General features: G+C 38.9%; 1 protein-coding gene across 1 annotated transcript in view; it reads left to right on the top strand.

Annotated features, from left to right (window-relative positions):
• The window catches only part of KPNA3 (karyopherin subunit alpha 3), a 101,096-nt gene extending 76,801 nt beyond the window's left edge, over nucleotides 1-24,295 (top strand). Inside the window, exons 10-17 of the mRNA XM_066380920.1 lie at nucleotides 695-739; nucleotides 14,722-14,853; nucleotides 16,102-16,230; nucleotides 16,656-16,760; nucleotides 17,100-17,171; nucleotides 17,320-17,482; nucleotides 20,759-20,853; nucleotides 21,780-24,295. Coding sequence (XP_066237017.1) covers nucleotides 695-739; nucleotides 14,722-14,853; nucleotides 16,102-16,230; nucleotides 16,656-16,760; nucleotides 17,100-17,171; nucleotides 17,320-17,482; nucleotides 20,759-20,853; nucleotides 21,780-21,878 — 840 coding nt within the window. The 3' untranslated portion in view covers nucleotides 21,879-24,295. The remainder of the gene's footprint in view (nucleotides 1-694; nucleotides 740-14,721; nucleotides 14,854-16,101; nucleotides 16,231-16,655; nucleotides 16,761-17,099; nucleotides 17,172-17,319; nucleotides 17,483-20,758; nucleotides 20,854-21,779) is intronic.
• Nucleotides 24,296-25,110: the final 815 nt, after the last annotated feature.

The raw sequence follows: 25,110 nt of genomic DNA, 5'->3' as shown, positions 1-25,110 counted from the left end.
GTGTTATATCTACAATTAAAACAAAGTAAAAACATTTTTATTTACATTTAATTTATAAACAGATTTGAGTATTTTAAGTTTTTAAAAATTCTCCATAACCTTTAATCACTTGATTTTGTAGAGAAACATTGACTCTGAATCGTTATAATTGACATCTTTTAGTGGCTTCTGCTACCTTTTGCTGTTATGGAAAGAATATTTAGTGTGATTCTCCTCCTAGAGTTAAAAAAATGAATTAAACAAATAAGCTTTATACTTTGTACTAGTTATAATTTTCTTGACAGAATCTGAACCCAAAAACTAATTTGACTCAAGTAGCTTATTAAATAAAATACTACTTTTACTTTAAGCAGGTAAGTGAGAGAATGATGGCAGTTTTAAGAGTGGCTTCTTAGAAATAGCTACACTGCATACTGCATCTCCATTCTTTCCACTTGACATAAAGGTTAAAACAAATGCTTTTATTTAAGGTATATTAATCTCTGCCAGGTGTACTATTTGGATATTTTAATTGGACATCTGAAATATGACTTTTGTTTTTCAGATTCAATTGATCAAATTTCCATTTTCCTAATAGAGTCAAACAAATTTAATATTGTCTTTCTTACCTTGTAAGTAGTATGTACTGCTTTTTGTATCACTTACTCATTTTTACTAACTCTAGTGTTACTTATTGTTTATCTTCTTTTCTCAGATTTTGCCAGCTCTTTGTGTCCTCATATACCATACAGACATAAACGTGAGTAAAGCAGAAGCTTAGATTTGTGGTTTTGCTTTTGATGGACCGAGAAGGGTTATTTATTCTTTGAGCTTTTAATAAATGTCAGCATCTATCTTATTAACTTGTCAGACTTTTACAATGTATAAGTATTTTTTAGAAATAAAGTTAAGGTTAAGTTTATAGCTTAAATCATCCAGACAGCAAAATGTTAACTTTAGAGAAAATATCACATATATAGTTTATTTATCTGTATCATTATTAGTAGTTTTTTCTAAGTATTAATATTTATAAAGTACTAAAAACTATAAATCATCTTCATATTTTTTAAAATCTTATTTGAATCTTTTTTTTTTTTTGACAGAGACAGAATCAGAGAGAGGGACAGATAGGAACAGAGAGACAGGAAAGGAGAGAGATGAGAAGCATCAATTCTTCGTTGCAGCTTCTTAACTGTTGAGTGATTCTTTCTGATATGTGCCTCGACCAGGGGGCTGCAGCAGAGCAAGTGACCCCTTGCTCAAGCCAGCAACCCTGGGGTCATGTCTATGATCTCACGCTCAAGCCAGCAACCCCATGCTCAAGCTGGTGAGCCCGCGCTCAAGCCAGCAACCTCGGGGTTTCAAATCTGGGTCCTCCACGCTCCATTCTGACGCTCTATCCACTGAGCCACAGCCTGGTCAGGCTCATTTGAATCTTATAATAGGTACGCTAGATATCATTGTCCCCATTTTACAAAATAACCTGAGCCTTAGGGAAAAATTGATTTATGCAAAATTGCAGGGATTGTAAGGGCCAAAGCTGGTATTCAAAACAGATCTTCTGACCTGACCAGGAGGTGGCGCAGTGGATACAGCATTGGACTGGGATGCAGAGGACACAGGTTTGAAACCCTGAGGTCTCTGGCTTGAGCATGGGCTCCCCAGCATTAGACTGGGTTGCCGGCTTGAGCAAGGGATCACTCACTCTGCTATAGCCCCCCCTAACACCCCAATCCCCTCAAGGCACATATGAGAAAACAATCAGTGAACAACTAAGGTACTGCAATGAAGAATTGATGCTTCTCATCTCTCTTCCTTCCTGTCTTTCTGTCTCTATCTGTCCCTCTCTCTGACTCTCTCTGTGTCTGTCTCTATAAAAAAAAGAAAAAACAAACATCTGCTGATAACACTTTATGTATTTTCCATGAAACCACATTGCCTTTCAGGCTTTAACTTTTTGAGGTATAGTATTGAAGAGTATCAAGTCTAGTTTTCTGTTGTTTTGTTTTGTTTTTTTACAGAGAGAGTCAGAGAGAGGAATAGATAGGGACAGACAGTCAGGAATGGAGAGAGATGAGAAGCATCAATCATTAGTTTTTCGTTGTGCATTGCGACACCTTAGTTGTTCATTGATTGCTTTCTCATATGTGCAATGACCGTGGGCCTTCAGCAGACCGAGTAACCCCTTGCTTGAGCCAGCGACCTTGGGTCCAAGCTGGTGAGCTTTTGCTCAAACCAGATGAGCCTGCGCTCAAGCTGGCGACCTCGGGGTCTCGAACCTGCATTTTCGGCATCCCAGTCTGACACTCTATCCGCTGCACCACCGCCTGGTCAGGCTCAAGTCTAGTTTTAAATGCAAAAGCATTTTTAGATGAATTATCTATTACAGGAAATTTAATTAAGTGTTTACTATATGTATTCTGGCAAATGTTTTTATTAGGCAATCTGAAATTCTTCTAAATGTAGCAAGGCAAAGTGTAATTCTTCCATGGAGTAAAACAGTGGGTAAATTTTATTGAAATAGAGTTGAGTCTAGCATTGATCTGGCTTCTATTATTCTAACTAAGATCCTTTTCCTTTTTCTTTCTTTTTTTTTTTTTTGGTGACAGGGTAAGAGACTGGGAGGGACAGATAGGGACAGACAGACAGGAAGGGAGAGAGATGAGAAACATCCACTCGTATTTGTGGCACCTTAGTTGTTCATTGATAGCTTTCTCATATGTGCCTTGACCGTGGGCTACAGCAGAGCAAGTGACCCCTTGCTTAATCCAGCAACCTTGGGTTCAAGCCAGTGACCTTGGGCTTCAAGCTAGCTACCTTTGGGCTCAAGCTAGTGACAGTGGGGTCATGTCTATGATCGCATGCTTAAGCCAGCAGCCCCGCACTCAAGCCAGTGAGTCACGCTCAAGCTTGATGAGTCTGTGCTCAAGCCAGCGACCTCGGGGTTTCGAACCTGGGTCCTCTGCATCCCAGTCCGACACTATCCACTGCACCACTGCCTGGTCAGGCAAGATCTCTTTCTGATTTGTTTTATGAATGTGGGAAGAAAATCTCATAGGATTTTTTTTTCTTTTTTTAATTTTTTTTAGATTTTATTTATTCATTTTAGAGAGAGGAGAGAGACAGAGAGAGAAGGGAGGGAGGAGCAGAAAGCATCAACTCCCATATGTGCCTTGACCAGGGAAGCCCGGGGTTTCAAACCCACGACCTCAGTGTTCCAGGTCAATGCCTTGACCCACTGTGCCACCGCAGGTCAGGCCTCTCATAGGATTTTTTAAGGAATAAATGAGTTAACATATAAAAAGTGTTTACAGTGCCTATTTTAAACCCTCTATAAATACTATTAACAGTCATAACTTGTCACCTCTGTGCCACTCCTACCATCATCCTTTGCCTTGTAATGCTTATTTCAAATGTTACTTTCTCAGTGAAGTTTTCTGGTTGCCAGAGAGAATATGTGCTTCCACAATCTAGCATTTTTTAGTCAGTCCTCTATTTTACTTTGTTTTCACACTCTGTTGGATGTTTATGTGATCATGGTATGAAAGATCCAGGTCCAATGCCATAGAACTAAATTTGGCATTCATTAGCAACAAGTAGATTTTTTGTATAATTTTACCTCCTTTCTTTTATACTGTTTATTATTTTATATGTCCATTACTAAGTCATTTTTCTGTACATTTTGAAAATAGGATAGCATATAACTAAATATGTTTCACTTAATTTATTCCTTTCAGGCTAGTATGTCACAAATAAAAAGTTACTTCACTTACCTTTAAAAGATTCTTGTCCCTGGCTGGTGGCTCAGTGGATAGAGTCAGTCCAGTGTATGGATATCCCAGGTTCAATTTCCGATCAGGGCACACAAGAGAAATGACTATCTGCTTCTCTCTCCCACCCTCTTCCCTTCTTTTCATCTTCCCCTTCCACAGTCAGTGATTTCATTGGTTCAAGGGTGGCCCTGGGTGCTGAGGGTGGCTTGGTTGGTCCAAGTGCATCAGCTTCAGGTGCTAAAAATAGCTTGGTATTCCAGCATTGTCCCCAGATGGGGTTGCCAGGTGCATCCTGGTCAGGATGCATATGGGAGTCTGCCTCACTATCTCCCCTCACCTCACCTATAAAAAAAAGAAAGAAAAAAAGTCCTTACTAAAAGCTTATGTTCTAAAATAGAGAAATGTCCAGTCTTTATTTACACTGCTTCTCCGAAAATGTTAGCAAAGAAGTATTTTCTTTTTTGAGAAAGAGAGAGAGAAACATCAACTAATTGTTCCACTTAGTTATGCCATTGTTTACTTCTCATATATGCCCTACCAGAGCTGCAACTGGTGACCTCTGCTCTCCAGGGCGACACTCTATCCATTATGCCACTGGCCAGGGCAAGATATATTTTCTTCAATCCAATGATAAATCACACAATTCTGGCATAAACACACACATGCGGAAACAGATAAGAATATAAAAATACAAACATACTACAAATCAGAAGTAAATCTTAGTTGGAAAATAGAAGCCAGATCAATACTAGACTCAACTCTAGATTCAGTGAAATTTACTCCATGAAAGAATAACACTTTGTCTTGCTACATTTAGCAGAAAAAGATAAAGTGAGTAGAACTTCAAGAGGAAAAGATGAAAGAGAAGAAGTACAAATTACCTTGCTTACTAATATTTGGCAATTTAAATAGATAATAATCTTGTGAACCATCAAAAGAATGGGATCGGTAGAGGAAGAGGATGGGTTTATTGTAGGGCACATGTTGGTTTGCTTAACTTGTTCCTCCATAGCAATGTTTCCAAGAAAGAAAAGGTGATACTGATTTGAGATTTATCAGCCTATAAGGGATTTATAAAAATTTGGACATTGAGTATGATTCAGAAGAAGGGCAAAATATTAAATCTAAGGAATTCTCTGCATTTGAGCAGCAGCAGCAAGGGGAGGGAAACATACAAAAGAGTTTTTAAAAGTAGAGAAATGGAAGGATAAATTACGAAACAGTGTAAAGAGAAAAGAAGACAGAGGTTTAGCAGGTTCTAGATCATGCAGGATCTTGTATACCACAGTAAGAGTCATAAATCCTTTTTATGTAGATGTTAGGGAGCCAGAGAATAATGGTCTGATTTGGATTAAGTTATACTACTAAGTGGTGTGTAGATTTTAAAGAGACTGGAGTTGGGAAGACAGATCAATGGTGATTTTGTGGTATGGGTAAGAGAAAATTAGGACCAGTAGTAGAGCTTAAACATTAGGAATAAAAGGACCAGAAATTAAGTGATTTGCTATAAGGAATCAGTGAAAAGCTGTTATACTCATGCTTATGGTTTATTACACCAAAAAGATGCGGATTTAAAATCAATAAAGGCAAAAGGCACATAGGGCAGGGATTAGGAGTAACTAGGTGCAAGCTTCCAGTTGTCCTCTTTAGCAGAGTTGTAAAGACAGCACATTCTTCTTTCAGCAACCATGTGTGAAAACACATATGAAGTATTGTCAACCAGAAGTTTCTGAACTTTGGTGTCCAGGGTTTTTATTGGTGGTCAGTCACATAGGCATGTATGACCAGCCTGCACAACTGACCTTAGCTACTTATTTTCCATCTCCTGCCAGGTTAAAGTGATACAGTGTCCTTCAAGGCCTCAGGCAAACAAAAAGAGGTGTTCACCATGAAATCACATTTTAGCATTAAGCAAGCGCTCTGTCTGGACCCAAGGGCTCAGGTATACAGTGTTTATCAGGCAGAATAATCCAAGGTTTCAGGTTATCTCTGAAGAGCTGATCAAGGGTCAGTCCTTTCTTTGGAATGTGCAGGATTTGAGCACCCCAAGCTTAGTAAACTACCTTTTACTGCATATAATGTCAGTATGCAGTTGTAATTTGGTTCCATCCTAGTTGTCTCTGAAGCATGTGTCAAGTTAACATCCGTGGACATTTCATAGACATCTCATAGACATCTGATCTTTCATAAACCTTTTATCTTTTGTCCTTTTTCTTTCTTATCCTACAACAATCACTTTACTATAGGACAAAATTACTTTCTTTTCCTACAATAAAAATGTATTTGCATTCCTCTTACATTCTTTTATCAAACACACATGTTATTCTCTCTATACAGTCATTTCCCATCACCTTAACATGTTAATTAGGTGTTGTTGTGAGTGTCTGGCTCTTAATCTGAGGCGTTTTATGTCCCTTTAGCCTTTCAAAGTGACATGCTAAGGTCTCCAAACTTACTACCCTGGTTTCCCATCTGGTTGGCTAGCCCCAAAGCTAACAGAGCAGTGGATGACGGCATTCCTTTTTTTTTTTTCCCCAGAAAATTAAATTTAACAATGTAACAATGATCAATAAGAATACATAGATTTTGAGTCAACATTTCCACATCACTTGGACAGTTGATTATGTTGTATATCCATCACCCAAAGTCAAATCATCCTCTATCACCTTATATTTGTCCCTCTTTATATCTTTCCCCCTTCCCTCTCCTCCTTCCCCCATCCCCCTCCCCCTGGTAATCACTGCATTCTTATCTATGTCCATGAGTCTCAATTTTGTATCCCATCTATGTGTGAAATCATACAGTTCTTAGCTTTTTCTGGTTTACTTATTTCACTCAGTATAATATTATCAAGGTCCATCCATGTTGTTATAAATGTCACTGTTATCATTTCTTATGGCTGAGTAGTAGTCCATTGTATATATATATATATGTGTACCATATCTTCTTTATCCAATTCTCTATCCAGGGACACTTTGGTTGTTTCCATGTCTTGGCCACTGAATAATGCTATAATGAACATGGGAGTGTGTGTATCTTTATATACCAATGTTTTCAAGTTTTGGGGGTATATACCTAGTAGAGGGATTGCTGGGTCATATGATAGTTCTATTCTTTTTTGAGGAACCACCATACTTTCTTCCATAATGATTGTACTAATTTATAATTCTACCAGCAGTGAATGAGGATTCCTTTTTTTCCACAGCCTCTCCCAACACTTATTACCTGTCTTGCTGGTTACCAATCTAACAGATGTGAGGTGGTATGACATTGTAGTTTTGATTTGCATTTCTCAAATAGCTAGTGAAGATAAGCATCTTTTCATATATCTGTTGGCCATTTGTATTTCTTCTTGGGAGATGTGTCTGGTCATGTCCTCCCCCATTTTTATTTTTTTATTTTATTTTTTGTATTTTTCTGAAGCTGGAAACGGGGAGGCAGTCAGACAGACTCCCGCATGCACCCGACCGGGATCCACCCGGCACGCCCACCAGGGGGCGATGCTCTGCCCATCCGGGGCATTGCTCTGTTGCGACCAGAGCCACTCTAGCGCCTGAGGCAGAGGCCATGGAGCCATCCCCAGCACCTGGGCCATCTTTGCTCCAATGGAGCCTTGGCTGCAGGAGGGGAAGAGAGAGACAGAGAGGAAGGAGAGGGGGAGGGGTGGAGAAGCAGATGGGCACTTCTCCTGTGTGCCCTGGCCGGGAATCAAACCCGGGACTTCCTCACGCCAGGCCAACGCTCTACCACTGAGCCAACCGGCCAGGGCCTCCTCTCCCCATTTTTAAATTGAATTGTTTGCTTGTTTGTTGCTGAGTTTTGTGAGTTTTTTATGTATTTTGGCATGTGCTTTTTATTTATTTATTTTATTATTACTTTTTTTTTTTTTGTATTTTTCTGAAGTTGGAAACGGGGAGGCAGTCAGACTCCCGCTGCGCCTGACCGGGATCCACCCAGCATACCCACCAGGGAGCGATGCTCTGCCCATCTGGAGTGTTGCTCTGTTGCAACAGAGCCATTCCAGTGCCTGAGGCAGAGGCCATAGACCCATCCCCAGCACCCGGGCCAACTTTGCTCCGATGGAGCCTTGGCTGCAGGAGGGAAAGAGAGAGACAGAGAGGAAGGAGAGGGGGAGGGGTGGACAAGCAGATGGGCGCTTCTCCTGTGTGCCCTGGCCAGGAATCGAACCCAGGACTCCTGCACGCCAGACCGACGTTCTACCATTGAACCAACCGGCCAGTGCTGGCATGCCCTTTTTAATTGAACTAATATCCCTAAGCTAGTTTTTACTTAAGATTAATCCTAGATCCCATGCACTTGAAAAGTACTTGCATTAGTTTCTGTTATTTCTCTAATTTGTGTGAGCACTCATATGTTCTAAGCCAATTGAATAGGGCCCTTTTATAATCTAAATTTGAATGTACAAATCAATTTTGGCAGTCTAGTGGTAGAAATAGACCTGACCTATATAACATAGATACGTGTATAAACAGCTAGCACAATATTAACTCAAAAGAAAAAGTCTACAAAAATTATGGATCCAAGTGTGTTTTCTGGCACATTGACTAAGATTTTGCTCAGATGACCATAGTTTTTGCATGTCATAAGAATTCCTTGAAAGCTATTTTTAAAATCAAAGAATGCATGTATTGTCTCTGAGAGGTTTGAGATCCTCTATTTTCAAGTTTCTCCTTAATGTGGGCTTATCAACCAACACAAAAGGAAATCGAAAGCAAGTGTGCACAATAAAGTTGGAAAACTCAGAAAGTGAAGAGAGTGGTCCCAAAAGCCCTGAGTTTTAAAATGGGCAGATTTTCAGGGTGGGGGAGCGGGTAGGGAAAAGAAAGGTGGTTCCAGAGGTGAAGCCTGAGTTTAGATGGCTGCTGCAGATTTGGAGGCAAAGAAGATGGAGGGGGAAGGACGGAAGCAGAGGGGAGGCAGGGTGTCGGCAAGGGGGCTGGTACGTGAGGGATCCGCTGAGGTTTTTTGTAAAGCTAACTTTAGATTTGGAAGTGTAACCGTCAGAGGGAAAGTATTCCAGTGATCCCTCTTTTGCTTCCATTTTCCTTTTCTAATTTATCAAGGTATTTACACATTTAGAATTATTTTTTTCTAAGGGAGGCAATAGTAGCCTTTTGATTTTATTTAGAATTCTCAAGGGACCAAGTCTTTTAAAAAAGCTTCCCATTGTTTCTGAGAGGTATGGTATTTTTGTTCTAATTGAGTACACAAATAGTCAACCTTTGAGGTTTCAAAGGAACCCCATCTTGGCCAACAGAAGTTTGAGAGGATGATTTTTGTACCAGAAGTCTAGCCAGTTACGATCTCTGGACTGCAGATTTTGTACATGCAATCAGCCAAAGTACCCCCTGCTGACACCAGGAGGTGGCTGATTAGCATAGAATTTTAGAGCATGGGTTACCCATTTTGCACTGCACCTTATGGGCAGTGTCCCCACCCCCAACCCAGTGCCTATTAAGGGTGAGCATTCTTACACGTACTTCTCCTTATCAAAGTGTCCTTTCTTTTGGGTGCCTGTTAGCATGGGCATCCCCACAACTTTGTGGACAGGGCCTAGTACCAACCTGGAGGATACTCTCCTCAGTATCTCCTCAGTACTGAATGGAAAGCCCTCCCTAGAGCATATCCTTCCTGGTACCAAATCCCACTAAGGGATATCCCCTCTGGGCACCAAATGCAAATTATGGATTGGACCTTAATCTGAACATATAAACTGAGGTCACCAGATGAGGCTCCCCTACCGAAACCAAATAAATTCTCTAAGACCTCAACCACAAGCATAGGAGATCTTAGATCCGAAAGGACTTAGCCCCAGATCCTCATGTGCCTCTAGGAAGACAACTTGAGCACAAGGGGCTTGCACAGGCACCAGATGCTTTGGTTTCAGGACAGCATAGGAGATCAGTTCCCCATGTTGGGTGCCATATGATGTCAATTGATGGTAGTTCGCATCAGTTCACTGACAACAAGAATCCCCAATTTGTGATGCAATGAAGAAATTTGATTCAGTGCAAACAGCTCAATTGTAAGTACAGCATGGCTGTGGAACAGCTTAATAGTGTTCAAGTTTAATTATAAGATTACACAGTTGTGGAACAGCGTGGCTGTAAGTTGGCCCTTGGGTGAGTGAGGACCTTCTCCAGCTAGAGGAGCTGACTTATATAGAGAGAAGCCCCTGCACCTTGTCTCTGATTGGTCCATCCTCATGCAAATGAGAACTCCAAATCCTCATATTTTGATTGGTCCTAAAAGCATCCTGATTGGTCAGAATGGAACCATTCAGATTGGTCATTAAGTTGCTAATGGTGCTATAGCTATATGGCTAATTAGACAGGTAGAGTCTCAATCCTATTAGTTGAAATGCAAGTCCAAGAACTCCTTTATAAGGGCTGTCTTAGAGGGCAGGAACACAGTGCAGACATGTAGTTCTGTGCAGGCTTCTCCCTGAGGCATGGCTTGTATGAGAGGTCCCTGTTTCAAAACAGCTGCTAGGCTCTTTTTAAATTAGAGCCCAGTTAACCACCAGGAGCTTTTCTTGCTTAGTATCTTCTTTCTTGGGGTAGACAGCAATATCTGCAAAGCACAACAAAACAAAGTATGCCTGTATGTTCCTAAGATGTATATTCTCATTTTTTTGTCTACTTGACCTCCCTCAACTGACAGTAGTGTATGAAAATTTATTATATGTTAATATATTTTTCTATTTTTTTTCTTGCATCATTTTAGTTTCTTTTGTGTATAGTGTTTGCAGGGTTATTTGGTGAATAGATGTTTATAACTTATATATTCATTGTAAATTGTGAGACTTAGCTTTATAAAGTAGCCTTCTTTGTTCTTTGTAATGCTTTTTAACCTAAACTATACTTGTCTAATAGTATTATAATCTGTGATTTCTTATCATTGATTTGGTGATTCTTTTGCTTATCCCTGAATTTTTCGTATTTCTGGATAACTTTAAGTGTGCCATAGAGTGGGTTTTGTTTTAAGAGACGATTTGAAAATTTTTTTCTCGTTATAGATGTGTTAAACCCATTTACACTGTTTGATATGTTTGTTTTTAACTCTTTCATATTATTTTGTCTAATAATTTTTGTGGAGGGGGTCTAGTATGCTTTCTTTTCTCTTTTGAAAATTCCTTTGGTGTTTACAAAGGTTTGGTTTTGTTCTAATACTACCTTTATACTTATACCTTTTTTTTTTTTTTTTTTTTTGAGAGAGAGAGGGATAGATAGGGACAGACAGGAACGGAGAGAGATGAGAAGCATTAATTCTTCATTGTGGCACCTTAGTTGTTCATTGATTGCTTTCTCATGTTCGCCTTGATGGGTGGGGTGGGTTCTACAGCAGAGCAAATGACCCCTTGCTCAAACCAGCTACCTTAGGCTTCATGCCAGCACCATGGGGTCATGTCTATGATCCCATGCTCAAGCCCATGATCTCGCTCAAGCTGGTGAGCCTGTGCTCAAACCCGTGACCTTAGGGTTTCAAACCTGGGTCCTCTGTGTCCCAGACCAACACTCTATCCACTGTGTCATAGCCTGGTCAGGCTTTACTTTTACCTTTTATAGTGCCCTTTTCTTTTTTACTCTATGATTTGACAGTTTTAAATGTTATTTTTTTTACTCATATCTCTTACCTGTATAACAGTTGATGAACTTATTCTGTTTTCTCTTTTCTCTGGTGTCATCCTCCCATTTAGATTTGTCTTTTGCCAAATTAGGGAGATTTTCTGCCATTATTTCTTCAAATATTTTTTTCAGCTCCACCTCTCCTTTTGAGACTCTTAGGACACAATGTTAGATCTTTCATTATTGTACTACAAGTCCCTGAAACTCGGGTCGTTTCTTTGCAGTCTTTTTGTTGTTGTTTATTCTCTCATTCAGATTGCATGATTTGGATCTGTCTTTGAGTTCATTAAGTTCTTTTTTCCTCTTTACAGTCTACTCTTGTGTCCTTATAGTGAGTTTTAAAGTTTGGTTACTGCATTTTTCAGTTTAAAATTTTCTTTTTGTTCTTGATGTCTTCTATTTCTTTGCTAAGACTTCCTATGTTTTTCTCAGACATGTTCATAATTGGTCACTGAAGCATTTTTATGATAGTTACTTTAAAATCCTTGTCAAATAATTTTAATATCTTTTGAGTTATGATGATCCTGGTTCTTGGTTTTAATGAGTTCTTTTCAGTTGTAGCCTACACATTGTAGCTGTTTTGTTATTTATGTTATGAGCCTCTGGCTTCTGTTTTAATCTTTTTAGCTGCCACTGCCAGACTGGGGAGCAGGCAGGCTTTGCCAGTACACACACATGGTAGATCTTGAGTGGGTTGGTGAATAGGCTCAGCTCTCACGCAGAACTTCTGTCCTCCCACTTTTTAAGTTGTAATATTTCTATTTTTCCAGAACAAAAAGCATCTATAAATTATTCTTCCGCTCTTATCCCCATATTTGTATTAGTCTTTAATCTCCAATGAAGTATTTCCTCAGTCATCTTAGTTGAATGAAGTTCATTCTCTAGTCAAGGTGTCAGCAAATTTTTCTGTAGAGGACACATTGAAAATATTGTAGGCTTTTCAAGTCCAAATGGTCTCTGTCCCACTGATGTGGGGTAGTTTACTAGGATATGTTATCTTTAAGCCCTTTACCCCCTCTCCTCCTCTCTGAAGTTTCACACAGGCTTGGGGCAGCGGGTCAAGAAAAAAAAGCTTGAATTTAATCTTTTCTCTTTTTGTAAATAATTTGAAATTTGTAGTGTTCTTTGACTCTAAGTAATGCTGAAGGTGTGGGCTATAAATGGCTGTATTTGCTCTTATTCATCTATATACCTTTATTTTTCTAATTTTCTGAGTGGGGTTTGAGAGAGAGAAGCATTAAGTCTCTGGTCCAGTTGGTCACTCCATTTAGTTGTGCCCTCACTGGTTGCCTCTTGTATGTGCCCTGACCCAGGGATAGAACCTACAACCTTAGTGCACCAGGAGGGTGCTCTGTCCACTGAACCACCCAGCCAGGGTCTTATCTATATACTTTTCTGAAGGAGTAGAGAGATTTGAATGCAAGTGACTGCTATTATTTTAGCACATAAGGTCTTTAATTTGGATAACCTTAACCAATTTTCTCTTGTCAGTCCTTTAGGTTATTTTATTTTCTCTCTTTTTTTCAGAGAAATAAATTCCATTATCAAAATCTTTAAATAGCTTAGATAACTTCCTTAGGCTACAACCGTGCAAAGGAAATTACTGGTAAGAGAGTTTGTACATTTTTAAGACTTTTGAAAAAAAATTTTGCCATGTTTTTCCCAGGAGTGCTATGAAATTTATACTCTGAAATATAGTATTTCCAATTTCCCAATCTCCTTACCAATATTTTCAAACTTTTAATATTTACTAGTTTGAGATTTGAAAATTGTTTCTTTTTATTAGCTTTTTTTTTTTTCTGAAGTTGAAAACGGGGAGGCAGTCAGACAGACTCCTGCATGCGCCCAACCGGGATCCACCGGCATGCCCACCAGGGAGCGATGCTCTACCCATCTGGGGCGTCACTCTGATGCAACCAGAGCCATTCTAGCACCTGAGGCAGAGGCCACAGAGTCATCCTCAGCGCCCGGGCCACTTTGCTCCAATGGAGCCTTGGCTGCAGGAGGGGAAGAGAGAGATAGAGAGGAAGGAGAGGGGGAGGGGTGAAGAAGCAAATGGGTGCCTCTCCTGTGTGCCCTGGCCAGGAATCAAACCCAGGACTCTTGCACGTCAGGCTGACGCTCTACCACTGAGCCAGACGGCCAGGGCTTATTGGCATATTTTTGAGTGACTAGAACAGTAAAACTTTCTCTTGTGTTTACATTTTTCTTCATTTTGCATATATTGTTTGTGCTAGTCTTTGGGGCACAAATTTATTTTTGTTTTCTATGTGAATAGAATTGGTTTTATGTTTAGAAAGGTCCTCCCTTTTTCAGTATTATAGAAATAATCCACATTTTCTTTTAGTTGTGAGATTTTATTTTGATGTACGTATAATTTTAGTACAGCTGGAATACATCTTAGTGTATGATATAAAAGAAAATGAAAGAATAAATGTATCTTATATTGTCCAGGAAAATTGAACTATGTACCTGTGCTATCTGAAATTATATTCTATGGGGTATATGAGCCATAGATTGTGGCAAGAATGAATCAGAGAGCTAACTAAAAAAGCCTCCAATAAAACAGAACATGTAGTGAATATTTGCCTAACATTGGTTCAAGCGGGGTCTTTATAAACATGAAAGCAGTTAATAGGAAACATCTATGGAGTTTACATGAGATGAACCAGTGCTTACATATCTCTTTGAAGTCACCAAGGAGAGCCACATATAAGCTGTTTGACTTTGAATGAGTTCACAAATCTAAGCCTGATTTTGGTTTTTTATTATTTGCAAAATTAGATGGGTATAGTTTATACTCTGTGCTCTTTAAGTGGGGACATTTTTCAAGAGTTTTACAAATTTTTTAATGAAGTTAAAATGCCAGGTGATTTTGATCTGTTTAATAATCTGAAAAATCATTTATATTGCTAAATATGTTTGAAAGCAACTAGTATAGAGAGATGATCTTTTTGGTCTCTTCTAGAATTGAGGCAGCATGGTATGTTGGTTTCATTCTGTATATTAATTATTTCCTTGTGATTATTAGGTTCTCAATTTGTAGGGGAAGGGAGAATTACTTTTCTCCTGTTTTCAAATTAATCTGTCTGGAATATAAATGCAGAAGTTAGCGTAGAAGTTGTCCCAGACTTCTGTGTCTCATTTTTGTGAAGAGTGGTCAGAGGTTAGGCATTGAGAGAGAGTTACCTATACTACTTAATAGTTTTATCAGGTATATAGCTAAGTTCAAACATAAAATATAGCTACTTGTTATGTCACCACCCCTGAGGTCTGGTATGTATTTTAAGCATTCAAACAAGTAATTTTGCTCCCTATAGATTCTTGTGGATACTGTTTGGGCTCTGTCATACCTGACAGATGGAGGTAATGAGCAGATACAGATGGTTATTGATTCAGGGGTTGTGCCATTTCTCGTGCCCCTTCTGAGCCACCAGGAAGTGAAAGTTCAAGTAAGTATTTAAATTTTTTTCTTGTATAAAATTGCTATAACCATTAACTTGAACAACTAGACTTCAGTTCTGTCTGTGTGCACCTATCTTCCATAATTCTCCTGCTGTGTTACTGAACCTGATTTTGTTGATTTCCAAGTGTGTGTGTGTGTGTGTGTGTGTGTAAGAGTCAGAGAGAGGGACAGATAGGGACAGACAGACAGGAAAGGAGAGAGATAAAAAGTATCAATCCTTTGTTGCAGCTCCTTTATTGTTCATTGATTGCTTTCTCATATATATCTTGGTGGGGGGGGGGGGAGGCTACAGCAGAGCGAGTGACCCCTTGCTCAAGCCAATGACCTTGGGCTCAAGCCAGTGACCATGGGGTCATGTCTATGATGCCATGCTCAAGCCAGCCACCTCACAGTTTTGAACGTGGGTCCTGTGTGTCCCAGTTCATTGCTCTATGCACTGCGCCATTGCCTGGGCAGGCTCCAAATCTTTATCTCACTCAGATTCTTGACTGAGTTCCAGACTTAATTAGCCAATTGTCTTTGAGCCATTAGACATAGCCTTTAAGAATTCCTGCAAGCATTCCATTGTTATTTCAACCACACAAATATGATATGTATCATTTTTACCCACAGAACTGCTCTTCTTTCTATGTCCCTGTTCAGTGGACAAATGGCATAGGCCAACCTAGAAACCTTGATTCCTTCTTTCAATTCCCCTCCATTACAAAATCATGTCCATTCTGGTTACATAGCTTCAAATCGTCTTCTCCTATGTATCTAGAGCCACTGATTTAGTTCAAGGCTTGTTTTCTTTTCTGCAGATAATTGCAAATAGCATCCTACCTGCATTTCTTTCTCTCTCCAGTTTCTCCTCACTCTTATTTAGGGGTACGTGGCTGATCTATTAATCCTACTTCTGCCAAAGTAACTTTCTAGATGGAAATATGTGCCCATTCCAGGCCTTTATCACAGTCTTTCTGTTACACCAATTTAGTAATAGATAAAAATAGGTGTTAAAATTGGACCTTTACATTTATGTTTTTAATCTTTTCCCACACAATGTTTTCATGTAGTTCCATTTTTTACAATGCTGTCACTTAAAATTGTTCCCTAGTTCTGTGCAGTACTTTGTGTAAGAATGCAGTAAGTGGTACTCATTCTCCCCTGCATGTTTACGTTTTCTTGGGATTATAAGAATTATAAAATCCATTTCATCATAAATAAGTTTATAGACAATATTTTATCCTCACCCCAGACGGCAGCACTCAGAGCAGTTGGCAACATAGTGACTGGCACCGACGAGCAGACCCAGGTGGTTCTCAACTGTGATGTCCTGTCACACTTCCCAAACCTCTTGTCACATCCAAAGGAGAAGATAAATAAGGTAAGGCACATGGCCTCAGTTGTTTGTTTCTTTGTTTGTTTTTATTGCCTGTCTTTTAGAGGGAATTAATGCATCAAAAATGTAATAAACTCCAAGAGAAAAGATTTTTTGACTGTTTATTCTCTGCCATATTACCATTGTCTAAAATAGTAACTAGCTTATAGTTGGCATATACTTTATTGAATGGATAAATGCTAGGTTAATGAGGCCCAAATATTATGGATAAAAGTTTTCTTATAACTTATTTAAAATGGGAAATTCTGTATAACCTAGTCACTTTTAGATGCTTTCCCCTTAATGCAACTCAGGTGATTTTGTTATTTTATGTAGTATTTATATATTATTAACTACATTAAAATAAAAACATAAATGCCTTAAAGATATAATTTTTTAATAAAGATGCCCTGTATTTTGTTCAACTATAGGAAGCAGTGTGGTTCCTTTCCAACATAACAGCAGGCAACCAGCAACAAGTTCAAGCTGTAATAGATGCTGGATTAATCCCTATGATCATTCATCAGCTTGCTAAGGTCAGTCATGAGTTCATTGTGTATGTTACTATATATATTATAACCAAGACTTTTTGAAAAAAGATTTCATTTTGCCTGACCAGTGATGGCGCAATGGATAGAGCGTTGACCTGGGACACTGAGGTCCCAGGTTCGAAACCCTGATGTCACCAGCTTGAGCACAAATGTCGCTGGTTTGAAACCCAAAGTCTCTGGCTTGAGGAAGGGGTCACTGGCTCAGCTGGAGCCCCCCATTCTAGGCACCTATGAGAAGCAATCAATGAACAACTAAAATCATACAGTTCTTGTCTCTGTCTCTCACAAAAAAAATCATTTTATCATTTCTCTTTTAATCTTCAGGGGGACTTTGGAACACAAAAAGAAGCTGCTTGGGCAATTAGCAACTTAACAATAAGTGGCAGAAAAGATCAAGTGAGTTTGGAGAAACTGTTATGGTTGTTAATATTGGAAAGTATATTGCTATATTATGATTAGGAGTTGTTGATTGTTTATAAGCCCTGTATTTTTTAGGAAAAGATAATTATATAAATAAAAATATTTGTTCTCTTCTGTTATCTAGGTTGAGTACCTTGTACAGCAAAACGTAATACCACCATTCTGTAATTTACTGTCAGTGAAAGATTCTCAAGTTGTTCAGGTGGTTCTAGATGGTCTGAAAAACATTCTGATAATGGCTGGTGATGAAGCAAGCACAATAGCTGAAATCATAGAAGAATGTGGAGGTAAGTGTATATTAACTAGTCTGACCAGGCGGTGGCGCAGTGGATAGAGCATCGGACTGGGATGCGGAGAACCCAGGTTTGAGACCCCGAGGTCACCAGCTTGAGCACTGGCTCATCTGGTTTGAGCAAAGCTCACCAGCTTGGACCCAAGGTCACTGGCTCAAGCAGGGGGTTACTTGGTCTGCTGACGGCCCGCAGTCAAGGCACATATGAGAAAGCAATCAATGAACAACTAAGGTGTCACAATGAAAAACTGATGATTGATGTTTCTCATCTCTGTCTGTCCCTATCTGTCCCTCTCTCTGACTCTCTCTCTGTCTCTGTTAAAAAAAAAAAAAAAGGTATATTAACTAAAGAAAAATAGCTGAGCACTGGAACTCTGTAACATTAGCTCCTTAAAAGACAACTAATTAGAAAACTGTTAGGGTGCATTGCTGTCACATCTTTAGAGTATGTTGTTGTTCTTTATTCTCTGTATTAGCATTCCAAGAGGATTTTCCAGGAAATAGTCCATACTTGGAAAAACTGGTTGTTAAGGTCGTTCCATAACCTTCCTAGAGATTCACATTGCTTTTTAGGAAACACAGATACTCTTGAGTTACAGTGCTTTTGCATCATGGGGTATTCAGACAAAGTATTTTCTCAATAACAAGAAGAAATTATCCTAGAGATGTTAAGGAGTCTTGTCAATGATCATAGAAATAGTTAGTTAGATAGTTATAAAAACATAATTAAAATTCTAGGTTTTTATACACTACTCACTCTGGTTTTAAAATGTTTTACTTTTTAAGATAATTTGAAATTAGCCCCATATTCTGGTTTTGAACAACTTTTTTTAACTTATTTTTTTTTAAGATTTCAGTTATTAATTTTACAGGGGTGGGAATAAGAAGTATTAACTCCTAGTTGGTTCACTTTAGTTCTTCATTACCTGCCGTATATGCCTTGACTAGACAAGCCTGAGATTTCAAACTGGTGACCTCAGCATTCTAGGTCAATGCTCTATCCACTGTGCCACCACAGGTCAGACTGGTTTAGAACAACTTTTAACCCAGATAATTTGAGCTGCAGAATTGTTACTCTTCAGCCTTTTCCATTATAGTTGGTTCTGTCTATGGGAGTAATACTTATAATTAGGACACCTATGTATTTTCTATTATAATTTTATAAAGTACTATTAATTCATTATCTTTGACACCTATCTTCCCATTTTTCTGGTTTGTATATTTCTACCTAAAGAAAAAATGCACCTGACCAGGTGGTGGCGCAGAGGATAGAATGTCGCAATGGGATGCTGACGACCCAGGTTCAAAACCCAGAGGTTGCTGGCTTGAGCTTGGCATCATAGACAGGACCCCATAGTCACTGGCTTGAAGCACAAGATCACTGGCTTGAGCAAGGGGTCATTCGCTCTGCTGTAGCCCCCCAGTCAAGGCATGTATGAGAAAGCAATCAGTGAACAACTAAGTAGACTAAGGAGCTACAACGAAGAATTGATGCTTCTCATCTTTCCCCCTTCCTGTCTGTCCCTCTCTCAGTCTCTGTCTCTGAAAAAGAAAAAATGCAACTATTTAAAAATAATATAGATAAAAACATTTTATTTTTAAAAAATCTTTATTTCTTATTTTGAAATGAAATTTAATGGGGTGATATTGATTAATAAGAGTACACAGGCTTCAGGTGAACATCTCTATAGCACTTGACCTGTTAATTGCATTGTGTGCCCATCACCCAAAGTCAAATCTTTTTTTTTTTTTTTTGTATTTTTCTGAAGCTGGAAACGGGGAGAGACAGTCAGACAGACTCCCACATGCGCCCGACCGGGATCCACCCAGCACGCCCACCAGGGGGCCACGCTCTGCCCACCAGGGGGCGATGCTCTGCCCCTCCAGGGCGTGGCTCTGTTCCGACCAGAGCCACTCTAGCGCCTGGGGCAGAGGCCAAGGAGCCATCCCCAGCGCCAGGGCCATCTTTGCTCCAAAGGAGCCTCTCTGCGGGAGGGGAAGAGAGAGACAGAGAGGAAGGAGAGGGGGAGGGGTGGAGAATTGATGCAGATGGGCACTTCTCCTGTGTGCCCTGGCCGGGAATCGAACCCGGGACTTCTGCACGCCAGGCTGACGCTCTACCACTGAGCCAACCGGCCAGGGCCCAAATCATTTTTTGTTACCGTATATTTGTCCCTCTTTCCTCTCCTCCAGCCCCTAAAAAGAGACATTTCAAGGAAGAATATTTATTATTAAGGATTTACATTTATAGACTTGCATACCTGATAAGTGAAATAAATCTGTTGGGACTATAAGTGAAAGTATTGTACAGTGTTCTGAAAAATTATTTCCAGAGTTCATTGTGACCATACGATATAAGGCCCCTATTAATTTTTTTTTTTTTTTTTTTGTATTTTTCTGAAGCTGGAAACGGGGAGAGACAGTCAGACTCCCGCATGCACCCGACCGGGATCCACCCGGCACGCCCACCAGGGGCGACACTCTGCCCACCAGGGGGCGATGCTCTGCCCCTCCGAGGCATCGCTCTGCCGCGACCAGAGCCACTCTAGCGCCTGGGGCAGAGGCCAAGGAGCCATCCCCAGCGCCCGGGCCATCTTTGCTCCAATGGAGCCTCGCTGCGGGAGGGGAAGAGAGAGACAGACAGAGAGGAAGGAGGGGGGGAGGTGGAGAAGCAAATGGGCGCTTCTCCTATGTGCCCTGGCCGGGAATTGAACCCGGGTCCCCCACACGCCAGGCCGACACTCTACCGCTGAGCCAACCGGCCAGGGCCAGCCCCTATTAATTTTTTTAAATTCAGAAAATAAGATTTATCTTTCATTTATCTAATTAATCCTTAAGTTTCTGAAAACTTATTTTTGTAGTTACATAAAATAACATGAAAAACAAAGAAAAAGGTAGAAATTATTATATAGGACAGTATAATTTTATTAAAGCAGCCTGGAAAGATTAAGATCTTATTTCTAGTTCTGTCACTAACATGCCACACAACCTGCAGTCAGCTCCTTTACGCCTCTGTGCCACAGCCTTCTCGTCTGTCCAGTGGAGTGGTCAGGTGTTTTTAAATGCCTGCCTTAGGGATCAGGGGACCTCATGGGCTTCTAAAGATGAAGGAATTTATGGGACACGGGTCCTCTAATCAGAGCATTTCAGATTTTTATCTGGTTTTTAGACAATTATTTTTGGGAGGCTGTGGGAGAGAGTTCTGAGTTTTTTAGGATCTTTAATGATTAAAATGAGCACAGTTTTTATTGTATCTGCTTATTTTTGTCAGGTTTGGAGAAAATTGAAGTTTTACAGCAACATGAAAATGAAGACATATATAAATTAGCATTTGAAATCATAGATCAGTATTTCTCTGGTGATGATGTAAGTATAAAAGTATAGTGTGTCTGCGTGTACATTAAAACCGATACATACATAAGTTTACTAAGAATTTTCCTTTTATTATTAACGAATTAAGGTTATACTGTATTTCTATCAGATACTTTTGGGGTGGCATTTTTCCAGTTCTTTATAAAAATATAAATTTTAAAAATTAATGATTGATTTCCACTAGTCAGTTTTCTTAAGTCCTGTGTCTGAAACTTCATTATTGGTAAAATTGTAAAAACAGTTCTTGTTGCATTTATAATCTGTTAAATGGGAAGATATAGTAATTATAGAAATAAAATATGTTTGTATAGGTACAAATCTAAAGATACAGGAACTTAAGAACAGGGCAGTTTTTAAATATGTGTTCAATTTTATATTCTCAAAATTCTAAATAATATTATTGATTTACTTAAATATTTTGATTAAAACATCCATACAAAATTCTCTTAAGTAAATCAGGGCCCTGGCTGTTTAGCTCAGTGGTAAAGCATTGGCCTGGTGTGTGGATATTCTAGATTCAATTCCCAGTCAGGGCACACAGGAGAAGTGCCCATATGCTTCTCTACCCTTCCCCTCCCCCTACCCCCTACCCCTTTTCTGTCTCTCTCTCTCTCTCTTCCCCTCCACAGCCATGGCTCCATTGGTTCAAGTGCATTGGCCCTGGGTGCTGAGGATGGCTCTGCGGAGCCTCAGCCTTAGGCACTAAAAATAGCTCAGTTGCAAGCATGGCCCAGGGTAGCAGAGTATCAGCCCCAGATAGGGGCTGCCGAGGGGATCCTGGTTGGGGCGTCTACAGGAGTCTGTCTCTATCTTCCCTCCTCTCACTTGGAAAAGAAGAGAAATAAAAAGGAAATCAGTTCTGCCTATGCCAAATATATACTATCTTATTATAATCAGGATTTTTTTCTTGCTTTTTATAGATTGATGAAGATCCTAGCCTCATTCCTGAAGCAACACAAGGAGGTACTTACAATTTTGACCCAACAGCCAACCTTCAAACAAAAGAATTTAATTTTTGAGTCCAATTGAGTGCAGCATCTTTCCCACATTCAGTATGAAGCACCACCAGATGGCTACCAAATGACAAGAACAACAAAAGGCTCCAAAACACAAATGCCTCTTCGTTTTGATGCTTCTAAAGCAAGCCATGTCTCAGTCACTTTGCAGTTGCCAAAAGTCACTATCATATGGACTGTAAATGCATATGCATGATTTCCTAAACTGTTTTAGAGTTCTTAACAGTCTCAACTACCCTATTATTCCCTGTTCCCTGGTGCCACACGCTGACAACTGCAGTCTCCAGTTTAGAATATTCCATAGTGGTGGCATGTCAGCTGTCCACTGATATTCCTTTGGAAAATGGTGCGCTGTGGATCAAGACACTTTGGGATGATGTACATACATGCTGGAAGACTTTACAGAGGTGCAGCCTCATCTGAGCCTCCATCGTTGTCCTCCACAAACATATTTTCATATTCTTTATGTGGAAAAATAGATTTTAAAGTATAAGCCAAATGATTTTCATTGGTGGAACTGACACACAACTTAAAAAAAGAAACTTGGTTATTGATTAAACAATAAGTTTTTAAAAACTGTACTTCATCTACCAGTAATTGATGTGTTTATTATCTGCCTCAGAAGCCAGGGTTGGAGGAAGAACTTTAGCTATGGATGGTAATGCTTTCGCCATTATACCTAATTTTTGAGAACAGCAAGCCCTATTTGACCACTCACTTCAGCCTGTGTGTTCCTGCTGTTTTGAAGTAATCAAATGCTGTGCATGGTATTTTACCTGAGCTGCAACCTGTTATGGACTTGAACTTCTGTTTAAGTTGAAAGCAAGAGTCCTTGACTAAGAAAAAAAAACACAAAGGTCTAAATTACCCATTGGTGATGTTAAAAAAGAAAATCTTGCTTTTAGCTTTCAGGAGTTAATATTTTTGTTTTAAATTGATAATTGGATATGGTTGATTTATATTGGGTTTAAACTGTGGAGCTTTCATGTTTACTGTAATTTAGTCTTAAAATATTTTTTACTTAGTAACCAGTGCTTTTGATAATGTGGTTGGCAACAAACCAGCAATTATTAAGAAGTGTCATAAAACTTCATTCTCTGAGTATTGGGGAAGTTAATTCAGATCGTAATCTAAAACCATATTCACATTAAAAAATTCAGACAGGATCTGTGTGGAGGAATAATCTACAGTTGTTTAACATAAATCTGATTTGCAGTGATCCTTAAGTACTTCTGCAAAATCTGGTACTATTATGTAAAAGTCACTGCTTTTGGTAAATTGACCCAGTTAATGAAATGATATGAATTTGAAATTTTTAAAACAGAATAACTTGTGCTGTCACAGGAATGATTTTATTGCTATTGTTTACTGGGTATAATTTTCCAATGCATTGATGTGAAGAAATAGAAAGTCTAATTTAGTTATCCGTTGGGGGGGTGTATTTACTGTGATGAAGATGAGACAGATGCCGTCAGAGCTTTGTGAATCAGCTGGGGTGTTTTCACTGATAAACAACACATAGCAGGTGTGCATTCATTACAAATATATGTATCTGCCAAGGTGGAGCCACTTTAAAGAGTGAATTTTGTCTTGTATCCAAAGTGGATACAAGTGTATGTTTAAACTGCAAGATTTTTACTTGCTAGAGAATCTGTTTTAATATAGTGGTTTGGCCTCTGATTATTTATAGGTTTTATAAATTTTAGAATCAATTTCTCTTTAAGGTGGCTCAGATTTTTCAACTCTTTGTGCACATAAAATTGAGTTGAAGTTCATTGTGCCTTTTTTCTTTATCCAAATTTTGAGTTAAAGCTTCATATGGTAACTGCATCCTGTTCAGACACTGTAGTCTTAAATTTTTGAAATTGTGTGGTGTTCACTAAAAGTAGGAAATAACAGAGTCAAAGCTAATTAAGGTCACAAACTTCGGTGAAACCCTTAAAAGTCCAAATCTTCTTGATATTGTGAATTGTACCCCTTCCAGTTTAGTTTCTTCTGTAACTCCGTCCTTCACTGACAGTTACCTTTTAAATTTTGCACACATTGAGATTAAATTAGGCCTCTTATTTTGCCGATTCCTGTTTCCTCTTGTGTTTTAAGTGCAAACTAACATAAGTGAACATTAGCATCAAGTAGTGCAGACGTATGTGTGCATTTGCTTGATTCAATTTGTTGTGACCTTATCCGTTTGGAATTGGAATTATGCCATTTCATAGAAAAAGGAAATTAAGTATATTGTTGCACTTTTAAGTTTTCAAAGCAGTGTTGAAAATTGCATTGTTTTTATTTTTTTTTTAAACTCGATTTAAAAAGACTAAATCGTTCTTTCAAAAGAGGCATCTAAATGTGTTCCTAATTTTGTATATGGGCTTAGGTTTTGTAACCAATAAAAAAAAAAGCTGCTATCAAATACGATAAAACATTGAAGAACTTATTTCTAAAAGTATCTTCATTTTCTAGTTTTGTTTTCTGTGTGGTTAAATTGAAATTTGGAATTATTTTTTAAATATCAGTCACAATGGACGTGAATTAGAATTATTCTTTCATTGTATTTTAATGTCTCCTTTCCACTATGACAAACATGACCAGTAACAATCCTAAATTTAAGACTATTCTGTGACAAGTAAGGACGATTTTGTGACAAATAAGTTTCCACAACTTTATTAATTTCCACAAACCAAGTGGCTTAAAACAGTCGAAGCTTATGGTTGTATAGTTCTGGAGGGTAGAAGTCTGAAGTCAGGTGGTATCTGGGACATGCTGTCTCTAGACTGAAGGAGAGGACCCTTCCCTATCTTCCTGGCTTCTGTTGGTTGCCAGTATCTCTGTTTTCATTACACGTGGCCTTTTCTCTACATAGCCATAAATACCAGGTTTAAATACCATAACTTAAAGAAAGACCATTTGAAGTAAACCTGAAATTTTTAACCTGTTTAGATAGAGGTTGTAGCTTTAAATGAAACCATGATTAATTAAAAAGTAACAGCCAAAGTTTGCATATATAAATATTTTTACTTGTGTATAATGCCACTTCAAATTATTTATGAAAGAAACCAGTGTATAGGTAAATAAGTGCGATAGCAAGACTATAGAATCTTGACATAATTTCCTTCAAAAGGGTTATCCTTTTCAGGAGATTATTTAATTACTGCAGGTGAAAATTCGTGAATGTCAGTTGTGTTACAGTCATGCTTATGAATTGTTTTAACCCTAGTTGAACTCGAGGGTTTCAATT

The sequence above is a fragment of the Saccopteryx leptura genome, chromosome 4 (assembly GCF_036850995.1).
Source record: "Saccopteryx leptura isolate mSacLep1 chromosome 4, mSacLep1_pri_phased_curated, whole genome shotgun sequence".
NCBI lineage: Eukaryota > Metazoa > Chordata > Mammalia > Chiroptera > Emballonuridae > Saccopteryx > Saccopteryx leptura.
The sequence above is the reverse complement of the archived record's forward strand: the minus strand, read 5'-3'. Positions and strand labels throughout refer to the sequence as shown.